Source organism: Salmo trutta, chromosome 28 (assembly GCF_901001165.1).
Source record: "Salmo trutta chromosome 28, fSalTru1.1, whole genome shotgun sequence".
Lineage (NCBI taxonomy): Eukaryota > Metazoa > Chordata > Actinopteri > Salmoniformes > Salmonidae > Salmo > Salmo trutta.
The window spans coordinates 6,922,257-6,936,492 of record NC_042984.1 but is presented as its reverse complement, the minus strand read 5'-3'; the positions used below and the strand labels follow the sequence as shown (position 1 = coordinate 6,936,492).

The 14,236-nt window shown below is 45.2% G+C and overlaps 1 protein-coding gene across 3 annotated transcripts in view; it reads left to right on the top strand.

Annotated features, from left to right (window-relative positions):
* The window catches only part of LOC115165345 (monocarboxylate transporter 5), a 77,325-nt gene extending 64,598 nt beyond the window's left edge, over window positions 1-12,727 (top strand). For 2 of the 3 annotated variants that reach the window (XM_029718415.1, XM_029718414.1), the window contains 3 exons: window positions 2,140-2,351; window positions 6,888-6,981; window positions 12,042-12,727. In XM_029718415.1, coding sequence (XP_029574275.1) covers window positions 2,140-2,351; window positions 6,888-6,981; window positions 12,042-12,268 — 533 coding nt within the window. In that variant the 3' untranslated portion in view covers window positions 12,269-12,727. Of the gene's footprint in view, window positions 1-2,139; window positions 2,352-6,887; window positions 6,982-7,226; window positions 7,688-12,041 lie in introns of those variants that run through there. The other variant, XM_029718416.1, reaches the window with a different exon arrangement.
* The last annotated feature ends 1,509 nt before the right edge of the window (window positions 12,728-14,236 follow it).

Genomic DNA, 14,236 nt, shown 5'->3' with positions numbered 1-14,236 from the left:
TTTACATATAATAATTTTTCACTCAACAAAAATATAAACGTAACATGTAAAGTTTTGATCCCATGTTTCATGAGCTGAAATAAAAGATCCCAAGAATGTTCCATACACGCAAAAAGATTATTTCTCCCCCCAAAAATTGCACACATTTGTTTAGTGAGCATTTCTCCTTTGCCTAGATAATCTATCCACCTGACAGGTGTGGCATATCAAGAAGCTGATTAAACAGCATGATCACTACAGAGTTACACCTTGTGCTGGGGAGAATAAAATGCAACTCTAAAATGTGCAGTTTTGTCACACAACACAATGCCACAGAGTTCTCAAGCTTTGAGGGAGTGTGCAATTGGCATGTTGACTGCAGGAATGTCCACCAGAGCTGTTGCCAGATAATTTAATGTTCATTTATCTACCATAAGCTGCCTTCAATGTCATTTTAGAGAACTTGGTAGTATGTCCAAGTGGCCTCACAACCGCAGACCACGTGTAACCACGCCAGCCAAGGACCTCCACATCCGGCTTCTTCACCTGCGGGATTGTCTGAGACCAGCCACCTGGACAGCTGATGAAACACAAGCAAATAATTTTTGCACAAATCTCAGGGAAGCTCGTCTGCATGCTCATCGTCCTAACCAGGGTCTTGACCTGACTCCAGTTCGGCGTCGTAGCTGACTTCAGTGGGAAAATGCTCACCTTCGATGACCACTGGCATGCTGGATAAGTGAGCTCTTCACAGATGAATCCCGATTTCAACTATTAATGGGCAGAAGGCAGACAGTGTGTATGCCATCGTGTGAACGAGCGGTTTGCTGATGTCAACGTTGTGAACAGAGTGCCCCATGGTGGAGGTGGGGTTATGGTATGGGCAGGCATAAGCTACAGACAACAAACACAATTTCATTTTATCGATGGAAATTTGAATGCACAGAGATACTGTGATGAGATCCTGAGGTCCATTGTCGTGCCGTTCATCCGCCACCATCACCTCATGTTTCAACATGATAACGCACGGCCCCATGTTGCAAGGATCTGTACACAATTCCTGGAAGCTGAAAATGTCTCAGTTCTTCCATGGCCTGCATTCTCACCAGACATGTCACCCATTGAGCATGTTTGGGATGCTGTGGATCGACGTGTACGACAGCGTGTTCCAGTTCCATTGAAGAGGAGGAAGACAACATTCCACAGGCCACAATCAACAGCCTCTATGCGAAGGAGATGTCGTACTGCATGAGGCAAATGCTGGTCACACCAGATACTGACTGGTCATCTAATCCACGCCCCTAACTATTTAAAAAGTATATGTGACCAACAGATGCACATCTGTATTCCCACTCATGTGAAATCCATAGATGATTATTATTCTTATACCTTTATTTAACCAGGCAAGTCAGTTAAGAACAAATTCTTATTTACAATGACACCGGCCAAACCCTAACGACCCTGGGCCAATTGTGTGCCGCCCTATGGGACTCCCAATCACAGCCAGTTGTGATACAGCCTGGATTCAAACCAGGGTGTCTGTAGTGACGCCTCCAGCACTGAGATGCAGTGCCTTAGATCCCTGCGCCACTCGGGAGCTTAATGATGAATGAATTTATTTCAATTGACTGATTTCCTTATATGAAATGTAAATAACATCTTTGAAATTGTTCCATGTTGCGTTTATTTTTTGTTCACTGTAGTTTGGATGTAGTGAACTACGTTTTCAAAGTAACTTTAGCTAAGTAAACTATATGTTTCTTAAAGGTAGCTTTAGTGTAGCTTAACTTCTTCCAGTGAGAAGTATTTGGTAGCTTGGTAAATTATATTTTCAGAGTGGCTTCCCCAACTCTGCATTTTGCTGAAGCGACTTGTTATGTCTGTGCCTCTCCCTCTCTCCCACCTCTCCTTCTCCCTCCTTCTCCCTCTCCTTCTCCCTCTTCTCCCTCCTTCTCCCTCTCCCTCTCCTTCTCCCCCTCTCCCGCTCTCCTTTCTTTCTCTCTCTCTCTACCTCCCCTTCTCCCTCTCCTTCTCCCTCTCTCCCACCTCTCCTTCCCCCTCTCCCGCTCTCCTTTCTTTCTCTCTCTACCTCCCCTTTTCCCTCTCCCTCTCCTTCTCCCTCTTCTTCTCCCCCTCCTTTTCCCTATCCTCTCCCTCCAGGTATCACAGAGACTATAGCCCAGCTTGGCTCTGGTTGGCTAGCGGATAAGAACCTGTTCCATAAGTACCACTACCACAAGGCCTACCTGATCCTGTGTGGAGTGGTCAACCTGTTTGCCCCGCTGGCTAACACCTACATCCTGCTCATGGTCTATGCTGTTTTCTTTGCCATCTTCTGCGGTGGTTACATGGCACTGCTACTGCCTGTCCTGGTAAGAATCACACACCACACAAAGCACAAGCCTGAACATATACCAGTGTTTTGTCTATTAAGCCATGTTCTGCGGTGGTTACATGGCACAGCTACTGCGGGTCCTAGGTTGGGATCGAGTCGAAGAATTTCAGTCAGTCAATTCAGGAAGTTAACTGAAATTCCAATTCAATAATTGGAAAAAAAAGGGCATCAATTTTCTATTTCTAGCTGAGTAATTCGATGATTTATTTTAAGAAAAGAAAACTTACAGACTACGTGTGAGTTTACATATCAGCAGCCGAGAGACAAGGCCATACTTAATAATCTAGTGATACTGGCAAAGCGTGCAAATTCTTATTTTCTTTCCAGGTAACTTAGATACCACTCACCAATCAATGATGATAAATAAAATAACCATTTAGGGGAGATAAGAGAGAGATTTCTTGAGAGGAATTGCTAGTAACATTTGTTACGTGTTAATAAAGTTTTCTGATTCGGATTAGAATGCAGCACTAGTGATATCTATTGAGAGAGATAACAGTCTTTTTAAAATAGCTGACCAACCATTCGGAACAGGGTCTTTGAAGGATCTGATCACTTTTTTGCTGATCTATGCCGTTTCACACAATCCAGCCATTGAGCGGAGTTTGTGTGTGTGTGTGTGTGTGTGTGTGTGTGTGTGTGTCTTTGTGGCCTTGGACATGCGGAGTGATATGAGATGGAGAATGTGTGTGTGGACTGATACCAGTCTAGGACATCTGCAGATGGGGTCTGTTATCTCACCTCACTCCCAGTCGAACACACTCAGACAAAGCAAAAAAAGCAAGTGTATGAAACACACAAGTCAGCCAACAGCCATCATGTTCTTGTACGTCTTAACACGTCCTTCAAACTTCCTTCAAACCAGTTCAGAATAGAAGTCATGACACTTTCATGCCTCTTGTCTTCGATGCCGCTAGTCTTTAATCCCTCTAGTCTTTAATCCCTCTAGTCTTTAATCCCTCTAGTCTTTAATCCCTCTAGTCTTTAATCCCGCTAGTCTTTAATGCCTCTAGTCTTTAATCCCTCTAGTCTTTAATCCCTCTAGTCTTTAATCCCGCTAGTCTTTAATCCCTCTAGTCTTTAATCCCTCTAGTCTTTAATGCCTCTAGTCTTTAATCCCTCTAGTCTTTAATCCCTCTAGTCTTTAATCCCGCTAGTCTTTAATCCCTCTAGTCTTTAATCCCTCTAGTCTTTAATCCCGCTAGTCTTTAATCCCTCTAGTCTTTAATCCCTCTAGTCTTTAATCCCTCTAGTCTTTAATCCCTCTAGTCTTTAATCCCTCTAGTCTTTAATCCCTCTAGTCTTTAATCCCTCTAGTCTTTAATCCCGCTAGTCTTTAATCCCTCTAGTCTTTAATCCCGCTAGTCTTTAATCCCTCTAGTCTTTAATCCCTCTAGTCTTTAATGCCTCTAGTCATATTGTGTGATTTAACAGATTATTGTAGGTAATATATGATTATTGTAGGTAATATATGATGGGAAATAGAGACTAGAGGACTGTAAGTTGTTTTCGATAAAAGCGTCCGAGGTGTGTGTGTGAACTAAGTGGTGTAGTGGAAGGAGGTTAGCTACCATGGGTACTCACCTCAAGCAGTGGCATGGTCCCTTGTGGTTCAGTTGGTAGAGCATGGGTTTGATGGGGGACTAATCTCAAAATGTATGCATTCACTACTGTAGGTCGCACTGGATAAGAGTGTCTGCTAAATGACTAAAATATAAATGCATGGACCCACTCTTCTTATCGCTGTGACAGTACACCACATACCAGGGTTTTTCCAACCCTGTTCCTGGAGAGCTACCCTGCTGTAGGTTTTTACTCCAACCCTATTCCTGGAGAGCTACCCTGCTGTAGGTTTTTACTCCAACCTTGTTCCTGGAGAGCTACCCTGCTGTAGGGTTTTACTCCAACCCCAGTTGTAACTAACCTGATTCAGTTTATCAACCAGCTAATTATTTAAATCAGGTGCGCTAGATTGTGGTTGGAGCAAAAATCTACAGGACGGTAGCTCTCCAGGAACAGGGTTGGAGTAAAAACCTACAGCAGGGTATATTAGTTATTTATTTTTATTTCCCCTTTATTTAACCAGGTAGGCCAGTTGAGAACAAGTTCTCACTTACAACTTCGACCTGGCCAAGATAAAGCAAAGCAGTGTGACAAAAACACAGAGTTACACATAAACAAATGTACAGTCAATAACACAATAGAAAAATCGATGTACAGTGTGTGCAAATGCAGAAGAGTAGGGATGTAAGGCAATAAATAGGCCATAGAGGCAGAATAATTACAATTTAGCAATAACACTGGAGTGATAATGTGCAGATGATGATGTGCAAGTAGAGATACTGGGGTGCAAAAGAGCAAGAGGATAAATAACAATATGGATGAGGTAGTTGGGTGTGCTGTTTACAGATTGGCTGTGTACAGGTACAGTGATTGGTAAGTTGCTCTGACAGCTGATGCTTAAAGTTAGAGAGGAAGATATGACTCCAGCTTCAGTGATTTTTGCAATTCGTTCCAGTCATTGGCAGCAGAGAACTGGAAGGAAAGGCGGCCAAAGGGGGCGACCAGTGAAATATACCTGCTGGAGCGCATGCTACGGGTGGGTGCTGCTATGGTGACCAATAAGCTGAGATAAGACGGGGCTTTACCTAGCATAGACTTAAGATGACCTGGAGCCAGTGGGTTTGGCAACGAATTTGTAGTGAGGGCCAGCCAACGAGAGCATACAGGTCGCAGTAGTGGGTAGTATATAGGGCTTTGGTGACAAAACGGATGGCACTGTGATAGACTACATCCAGTTTGCTGAGTAGAGTGTTGAAGGCTATTTTGTAATTGACATCGCCAAGTCAAGGATCGGTAGGATGGTCAGTTTTACGAGGGTATGTTTGGCAGCATGAGTGAAGGATGCTTTGTTGCGAAATAGGAAGCCGATATTAGATTTCATTTTGGATTGGAGATGCTTTATGTGAGTCTGGAAGGAGAGTTTACAGTCTGACCAGACACCCAGGTATTTGTAGTTGTCCACATATTCTAGGTCAGAACCGTCCAGAGTAGTGATGCTGGACGGGCGGGCAGGTGTGGGCAGCGATCGGTTGAAGAGCATGCACTTAGTTTTACTGGCATTTAAAAGCAGTTGGAGGCCACGGAAGGAGAGTTGTATGACATTGAAGCTCGTTTGGAGGTTTGTTAGCACAGTGTCCAAAGAAGGGCCAGATGTATGCAGAATGGTGTCGTCTGCGTAGAGGTGGATCAGAGAATCACCAGCCGCAAGAGTGACATCATTTATAAATACAGAGAAAAGAGTCGGCCCGAGAATTGAACCCTGTGGCACCCCCATAGAGACTCCCAGAGGTCCGGACAACAGGCCCTCCGATTTTACACACTGAACTCTATCTGAGAAGTAGTTGGTGAACCAGGCGAGGCAGTCATTTGAGAAGCCAAGGCTATTGAGTCTGCCGATAAGAATGCGATGATTGACAGAGTCGAAAGCCTTGGCCAGGTCGATGAAGACGGCTGCACAGTACTGTCTTTTATCGATGGCAGTTATGATATCATTTAGGACCTTGAGCGTGGCTGAGGTGCACCCATGACCAGCTCGGAAACCAGATTGCATAGTGGAGAAGGTACGGTGGGATTCGAAATGGTCGGTGATCTGTTTGTTAACTTGGCTTTCGAAGACCTTAGAGATGCAGGGTAGGATAGATATAGGTCTGTAGCAATTTGGGTCTAGAGTCTCTCACCCTTTGAAGAGGGGGGTGACCACAGCAGCTTTCCATTCTTTGGGGATCTCAGACGATACGAAAGAGAGGTTGAATAGGCTAGTAATAGGGGTTGCAACAATTTCGGCAGATAATTTTAGAAAGAGAGGGTCCAGATTGTCTAGCCCAGCTGATTTGTAGGGATCCAGATTTTGCAGCTCTTTCAGAACAGCAGCTGTCTGGATTTGGGTGAAGGAGAAGTGGAGGGGCTTGGGTAAGTTGCTGCGGGGGGTGCTGAGATGTTGGCCCGGGGTAGGGGTAGCCAGGTGGAAAGCATGGCCAGCCAATAAAAAATGCTTATTGAAATGATCGATTATCGTAGATTTATTGGTGGTGACAGTGTTTCCTAGCCTCAGTGCAGTGGGCAGCTGAGAAGAGGTGGTCTTTTTCTCCATGGACTTTACAGTGTCCCAAAACTTTTTGGAATTAGTGCTGCAGGAAGCAAATTTCTGTTTTAAAAAGCTAACCTTAGCTTTCCTAACTGACTGCGTGTATTGGTTCCTGACTTCCCTGAAAAGGTGCATATCGCGGGGGCTATTTGATGCTAATGCAGTACGCCACAGCCTAAATTCAGGCTGTAACACAACAAAATGTGGAAAGTAAAAAGTAAAGAAATGGTAAAAAAAAAAGATAGGTTCGATCCATAATGCAAATTTGTTTTGATGTACATGTTCTGTGTTGTGTTCCTACATAGTTAGTTTAGTAACACAGACTATTTAGTCAGACCAATGTTTCTGGGTTCATTTTCTCCTCAGGTGGACCTGGTAGGACAAGAAAAACTCAACAACTCCATGGGATTCTCTATGTTCTTCGTAGGCCTCGGCTGTCTGACAGGACCTCCTCTCGCAGGTGAGGGAATCTTACACACACACACACACACACACACACACACACACACACACACACACACACACACACACACACACACACACACACACACACACACAAACATTCTTGTATAACTCAATCATCTGTGTGTGTGTGTGTGTGTGTGCGTGTGTGCGTGTGTGCGTGTGTGCGTGTGTGCGTGTGTGCGTGTGTGCGTGTGTGCGTGTGTGTGTGTGTGTGTGTGTGTGTGTGTTCTTGTTTCGAAGACAGAAACAGCCAGGTGAGAAATAACCTATAGTTCAGCTGTTTGGAGGTTGATTGGAGAAGAAATGCATGCTCACGTTTCATCAATCAAATGTATTTATAAAGCCTTTCTTACATCAGCTGATGTCACAAAGTGCTGTACAGAAACCCAGCCTAAAACCCCTGTCACGTCCTGACCAGCAGAGGGAGCAATTGTATTAGTTTTGGTCAGGATGTGGCAGGGTTTTTGTGTGTGTTAAGTGTTGTGTTGGTGATTGGACTCCCAATTGAAGGCAGGTGTGTTGAGTTGCCTTTGATTGGGAGTCCTATATAGTAGTGTGTGTTTTTCTTTGGGGTTGTGGGTAGTTGTTTTTGCACTGCGTTTGTTAGCCTGCAAAACTGTTCTTGTCGTGAGTCTCATTTATTGTTTTTTCACTGTGTATGCTTTGCGTGTTATTTCATTAAAAAAAGATGAGTATCCACATTCCCGCTGCGCCTTGGTCTTCTCTCCAGTACGACAACTGTGACAACCCCAAACAGCAAGCAATGCAGATGTAGAAGCGTCCAACCTTCTAGGCCAGCATAGCCTTAGAAAAACAATGTTGTGTTCATTCATAATTTGGTTCCAGTCCAGACTGTTTCAACTTAAAAAAATAAATAATTGGCTTTCAATCAACAGAACAGGTTTGTGCTTTGAGTGTTATATAAGGTAATGTTTATGTCCAAAAGTCTGTGTCTCTGGGTAGGAGTGCTGGTCTAGGATCAGGTCCCCCCTTATCCATGTAATCTTATTCATTATGATCCAAAAATAACTAAACTGATCCTAGATCAGAACTCCTACTCTGATATGTTGATGAATGGCCCAGGTTACTGTAGGTGATTATGGGTTTCTCAATGCCAACACCAGCCGAGGTATTCTCAGAGGGCTTCCCTCTTTTCTCTCCCATTGATAAACTAGTATTTCATTATCATAAACTATACTGAACAAAAATATAAACGCAACATGTAAAGTGTTGGTCCCATGTTTCATGAGCTGAAATAAAAGATCCCAGACATTTTCCATATGCACAAGAAGCATATTTCTCTGAAATGTTGTGCATACATTTGTTTAGATCCCTGTTATTGAGCATTTCTCCTTTGTCAAGACAATCCAGGTGTGGCATATCAACAAGCTGATTAAACAGCATGATCTTTACGTAGGTGCACCTTCTGCTGGGGACAATAAAAGGCCGCTCTAAAATGTGCAGTTTTGTCACACAACACAATGCCACAGATGTCTCAAGTTTTAGGGAGCATGCAATTGGCATGCTGACTGCAGGAAAGCCTACCAAAGTTGTTGCTAGAGAATTTAATGTTAATTTCTCTACCATATGCCTCCTCCAATGTTGTAGCCACTCCAGCCCAGGACCTCTACATCCTGCTTCTTCACCTGCAGGGATCATCTGAGACCAGCCACTCGGACAGCTGATGAAACTGTGGGTTTGCACAACTGAATAATTTCTCCACAAACTGTCAGAAACCGAGGGAAGATCATCTTTGTGCTCCTCGTTCTCATCAGGGTCTTGACCTGACTGCAGTTTGGCATCGTAACCAACTTCAGTGGGCAAATGCTCACCGTCGATGGCCACTGGCACGCTGGAGAAGTGTGCTCTTCATGGATGAATCTGGGTTTCAACTGTACCGAGCAGATGGCAGACAGCATGTATGGTGTCGTGTAGGCGAACGGTTTGCTAATGTTAACGTTGTGAACAGAGTGCCCCATGGTGGCGGTGGGGTTATGATATGGGCAGGCATAAGCTACGGACAACAAATACAATTGCCTTTATCAACGGCAATTTGAATGCACAGAGATACTGTGATGAGATCCTGAGGCCCATTGTCGTGCCGTTCATCCGCCACCATCACCTCATGTTTCAGCATGGTAATGCACGGCCCGATGTTGCAAGGATCTGTACACAATTCCTGGAAGCTGAAAATGTCTTAGTTCTTACATGGCCTGCATACTCACCAGACATGTAACCCATTGAGCATGTTTGGGATGCTCTGGATCGACGTGTACGACAGCGTGTTCCAGTTCCAGCCAATATCCAGTAACTTCACACAGCCATTGAAGAGGGGTGGGACAACATTCCACAGGCCACAATCAACAGCCTGATCCACTCTATGCGAAGGAGATGTGTCGTGCTGCATGAGGCAAATGGTGGTCACACCAGATAGACTGATTTTCTGATCCACGCCCCAACTTTATTTTTAAAGTGTCTATGATACATGTCTGTATTCCCAGTGATGTGAAATCCATAGATTAAGGCCTAATTTATTTATTTCAATTGACTGATTTCATTATATGAACTGTAACTCAGTAAAATCTTTGAAATTGTTGCATGTTATGTTTATATTTTTTTTCAGTGTAGTATAAACTAGCATAAACAAATCTACATATGATCTAATCCAAATACAGACCTAGCTATGTAAAAAACATGTTTTTTGCAATGCATCTACTATAATAGATATGTCACATCTTATAAATACCTTCACATCTTGTAAACACCACATCTGGTAAACACCTTCACATCTTGTAAAAAACATCTTGTAAACACCTCCACATCTTGTAAAAACCTTCACATCTTGTAAAAACCTTCACATCTTGTAAACACCTCCACATCTTGGAAACACCTCCACATCTTGTAAACACCTTCACATCTTGTAAACACCTTCCCATCTTGGGAACTGTGGTCTATGAACAGATGTAAGCCTATTTCCAGGAGAAAAAAAGCTGCATTCCCCTTACGTCAAAACTTCAACCACCTTGAACTCAATGACCTACTGTAGAGAGGGGGATTAGAGTGGGGTAGGAGAGTCTTGAGAGCTGAGAGGGGATCTACATTGACAAACTGGTATTTTATCACCTAGTATAAATAAGTATAAACCAGTCCAAATGTAACTCTGCAGAGACCTAGCTATATCCAGGTGTCTACTAGATATAAATGGCAAACTGAAACATCTTGTAAATACTTTCCCATCTTGAAACGGTGGTCTACGAACACTGATGTAAGCCTATTTCCAGGAAAAATAACGCTACATTCCTCTTACGGGTGACTTTTGACTTCAAAACCTGTAGAAGAGGTACCCTTGAATTTATTGACACAGAGAGGGGGGTTGGTTTTGGGGAGGGGTGGGAGGGTCTCCCAATTGGTCAGGCCATCCTGAGAGGGGATCTACAGTCCAGGGTCAAAACGTGACTATTGGTGACCCCTTACAGGGTTTGGGGTCAGGAAATACCGTGCTGCTATGTTAACCGTCCATGCTGCTAGTCCTGCAGGATGAACTTAACTCACCGCAGTCCACCATGACACCGACACACAACCCCCACCCCCCCACCTACAACCAGCTAGCTATACAGGCTGTGTGTTAGCATTCCACCCTGACTCCCACCTGCACAACCTGCTAGCTATAGAGGCTGTGTGTTAGCATTCCACCCAGACCCCCCCTCCCCCCCCACCCACCCACAACCAGCTAGCTATACAGGCTGTGTGTTAGCATTCCACCCAGACCCCCCCCCCACCCACCCACCCACCCACAACCAGCTAGCTATACAGGCTGTGTGTTAGCATTCCACCCAGACCCCCCCCACAACTAGCTAGCTATACAGGCTGTGTGTTAGCATTCCACCCAGACCCCCTCCCCACAACCAGCTAGCTATACAGGCTGTGTGTTAGCATTCTACCCAGACCCCCCCCCCCCCCCCCCCCCCCCACAACTAGCTAGCTATACAGGCTGTGTGTTAGCATTCCACCCAGACACCCCCCACCCCCCCACCCACAACCAGCTAGCTATACAGGCTGTGTGTTAGCATTCCACCCAGACCCCCCCCCCAACCAGCTAGCTATACAGGCTGTGTGTTAGCATTCCACCCAGACCCCCCCCCCACCCACAACCAGCTAGCTATACAGGCTGTGTGTTAGCATTCCGCCCAGACCCCCCCACAACTAGCTAGCTATACAGGCTGTGTGTTAGCATTTCACCCAGACCTCCCCACCCCACCCACCCACAACTAGCTAGCTATACAGGCTGTGTGTTAGCATTCCACCCAGACACCCCCCACCCCCCCACCCACAACCAGCTAGCTATACAGACTGTGTGTTAGCATTCCACCCAGACCCCCCCCACAACTAGCTAGCTATACAGGCTGTGTGTTAGCATACCACCCAGAGAGTAGCCTTGTGCAGATTGTTTTTCAGTTCTAGACCAGAAGATTCTCGAAGTTGTATGATGTTCTGTCTGTAAGTATGTACGCCAGATGTTATTGTTAGTTATGTTTACCCCCCCACGTTTTGAGTACAGTTAACTCTGACATTGTGAGTGAGAAGTCTGTTGACGTTACTAATGGTCTCCATTTGCTGTGGTGTCATTTGTCACTATAACGTGTAGTGTCCAGGGGGATGTCAGTTTCTCTCTGTTCGATATTGCTAACGTTATTAACGGTCTCTGTGTGTGTCTTCATAAAAATAGAATCTAAAATTTCAAGTAATTCTATATCTACAGTGTGTATCCATTGCTTCTCTCATTGAGTCAACAAGTGACGTTATTTGCCTGAATGGCGTTATTAACGGTCATCTCCCTTTGTGGCGGTGTCTTCTGTCATAATGTGTGGTGTCGGAGATGTCAGTTTCTTTCCGTTTGAATGACGTTATTTGCCTGAATGACGTTATTAACGGTCATCTCCCTTTGTGGCGGTGTCTTCTGTCATTTGTGGTGTCATGGGAAGGATGTCCGTTTCTCTCTTTTTAGCATTGAATGACGTCTCCCCTTTTTCGCTTCCTTTGTCTTCCATCCTCTAGGTTTCCTGTATGACTACACCCAGACCTATGACTGCTCCTTCTACCTGGCGGGGGGGTGTTACCTGCTGTCCTCTGTGTCTCTCTTCCTGGAGCCAGTGGCGAGGAGGTGGCAGAGCAGGAGGAAGAGACGCGAGGCCCGGAACGCAGACACCAGCTGGAAAACCAACGGCTGCTTCTGCCCCGAACCAGAGCTTCCTGTCCTGAAGAACAACAACGGCGTTGTCTAGATGGTGGTTTCATCACAGCTTTCACATTTGGTTCCTTGGAAGTTCTGAGAATATTGTATGCAAAATAACCATAGGGCAATCACCATGCCTTAACAATCACTACGGTCCTTAGAACGTTTTGATCTAGCTGGGACATTATCGCACTCCCTAAGTCTACTTCATCAAGCCTGGAATCAAGGCTATCTAGATGGAGGGAGGGCAGGGTTGGCTTCCTGCTCTTAATAAATGCTAGACGCTTGACGATTATCCAAAGTGACTTACAGTACAGTGAGTACAGACAATATTAGTATTTGGGATCCCAGCGGGAATTGAACCCGCGACCTTGCTAGAGCCATTGCTCTTATTAACTGAGCCACACAGAATTGTGTAGAGGGAAGAAGGGCAGAGTTGGCTGCTTCCACCCTTTCTCTCACTCTCCTTAATAAAACAAGCATGGATCTCCATGTGCCGACTTTGCCAGTTGGACCTCCATGTGCCGACTGTGCCAGTTGGACCTAAGTTACCCAGCTTTTGGATGGGCTGAAATGACCGTGCTCCTTTGGAGAAAGCCAAGGAATACCCAACTGACTGACTGGCAGGATGGCTGGCTAGCTGACTGACGGACTGGATGACTGGCTAGCTGACTGACGGACTGGATGACTGGCTAGCTGACTGATGGACTGGATGACTGGCTAGCTGACTGACGGACTGGATGACTGGCTAGCTGACTCATGGACTGGATGACTGGCTAGCTGACTGACGGACTGGATGACTGGCTAGCTGACTGACTGGCTGGATGACTGGCTAGCTGACTGACTGGCTGGATGACTGGCTAGCTGACTGACGGACTGGATGACTGGCTAGCTGACTGACAGACTGGATGACTGGCTAGCTGACTGACTGGCTGGATGACTGGCTAGCTGACTGACGGACTGGATGACTGGCTAGCTGACTCACGGACTGGATGACTGGCTAGCTGGCTGACTGGCTGGATGACTGGCTAGCTGACTGACTGGCTGGATGACTGGCTAGCTGACTGACGAACTGGATGACTGGCTAGCTGACTGACTGGCTGGATGACTGGCTAGCTGACTGACGAACTGGATGACTAGCTAGCTGACTGACTGGCTGGATGACTGGCTAGCTGACTGACGGACTGGGGAGATGATGACCACAGCTATATGAATAGTCTAATAATGGTTGTGGATATAATGAAGCCGTTTCATTCAGTCCATAAAGAGAGACAGCAAACAGATAATCCTGTTTTGTAACTTTGAATATAAACCAAATTTACACTTATTCTGTTAGGACATATATATTATCCCTCGTGTTCTCATGGAATCGCCTGACGCCTGCGACACCAATCTCATTGTAGTGTTGAGTAATGTGGCTGGAACACTTTTCTTTCGGTATGAGGAGGAATTGAACAAGGCAACAACCTGACACAAAACAGTCACTGTAGTCTCTACAATCACATCCATATTAATCAAAAACCGTACACCCCTGTGTGTCATACAGTACAACATACAGTACACCATGAATATGAAGTACACCATGAATATGAAGTACACCATGAAAGTCTTGGGATGGGTCCCAATTGGTACCATATTCCCTATATAGTTTACTACTTTTGAGCAGGGCTCCCATACAGCTTCCATAGGGCTCCCATACAGCTTCCATAGGGCTCCCATACAGCTTCAATAGGGCTCCCATACAGCTTCCATAGGGCTCCCATACAGCTTCCATAAGGCTCCAGTCAAAAGTAGTGCACTGAATAGGGAATATAGCACGCAGTCCTGTTCAACAAATGTCTTTGTATACCTCTTTATTGATACCTGGACACGGAAACATGCATTTTGACACTTGCTCTTTTCATGACATAGACTGACCAGGTGAATCCAGGTGAAAGCTATGATCTCTTACTGATGTCACTTGTTAAATCCACTTCAATCAGTGCAGATGAAGGGGGAGGAGACAGGTTAAAGAAGG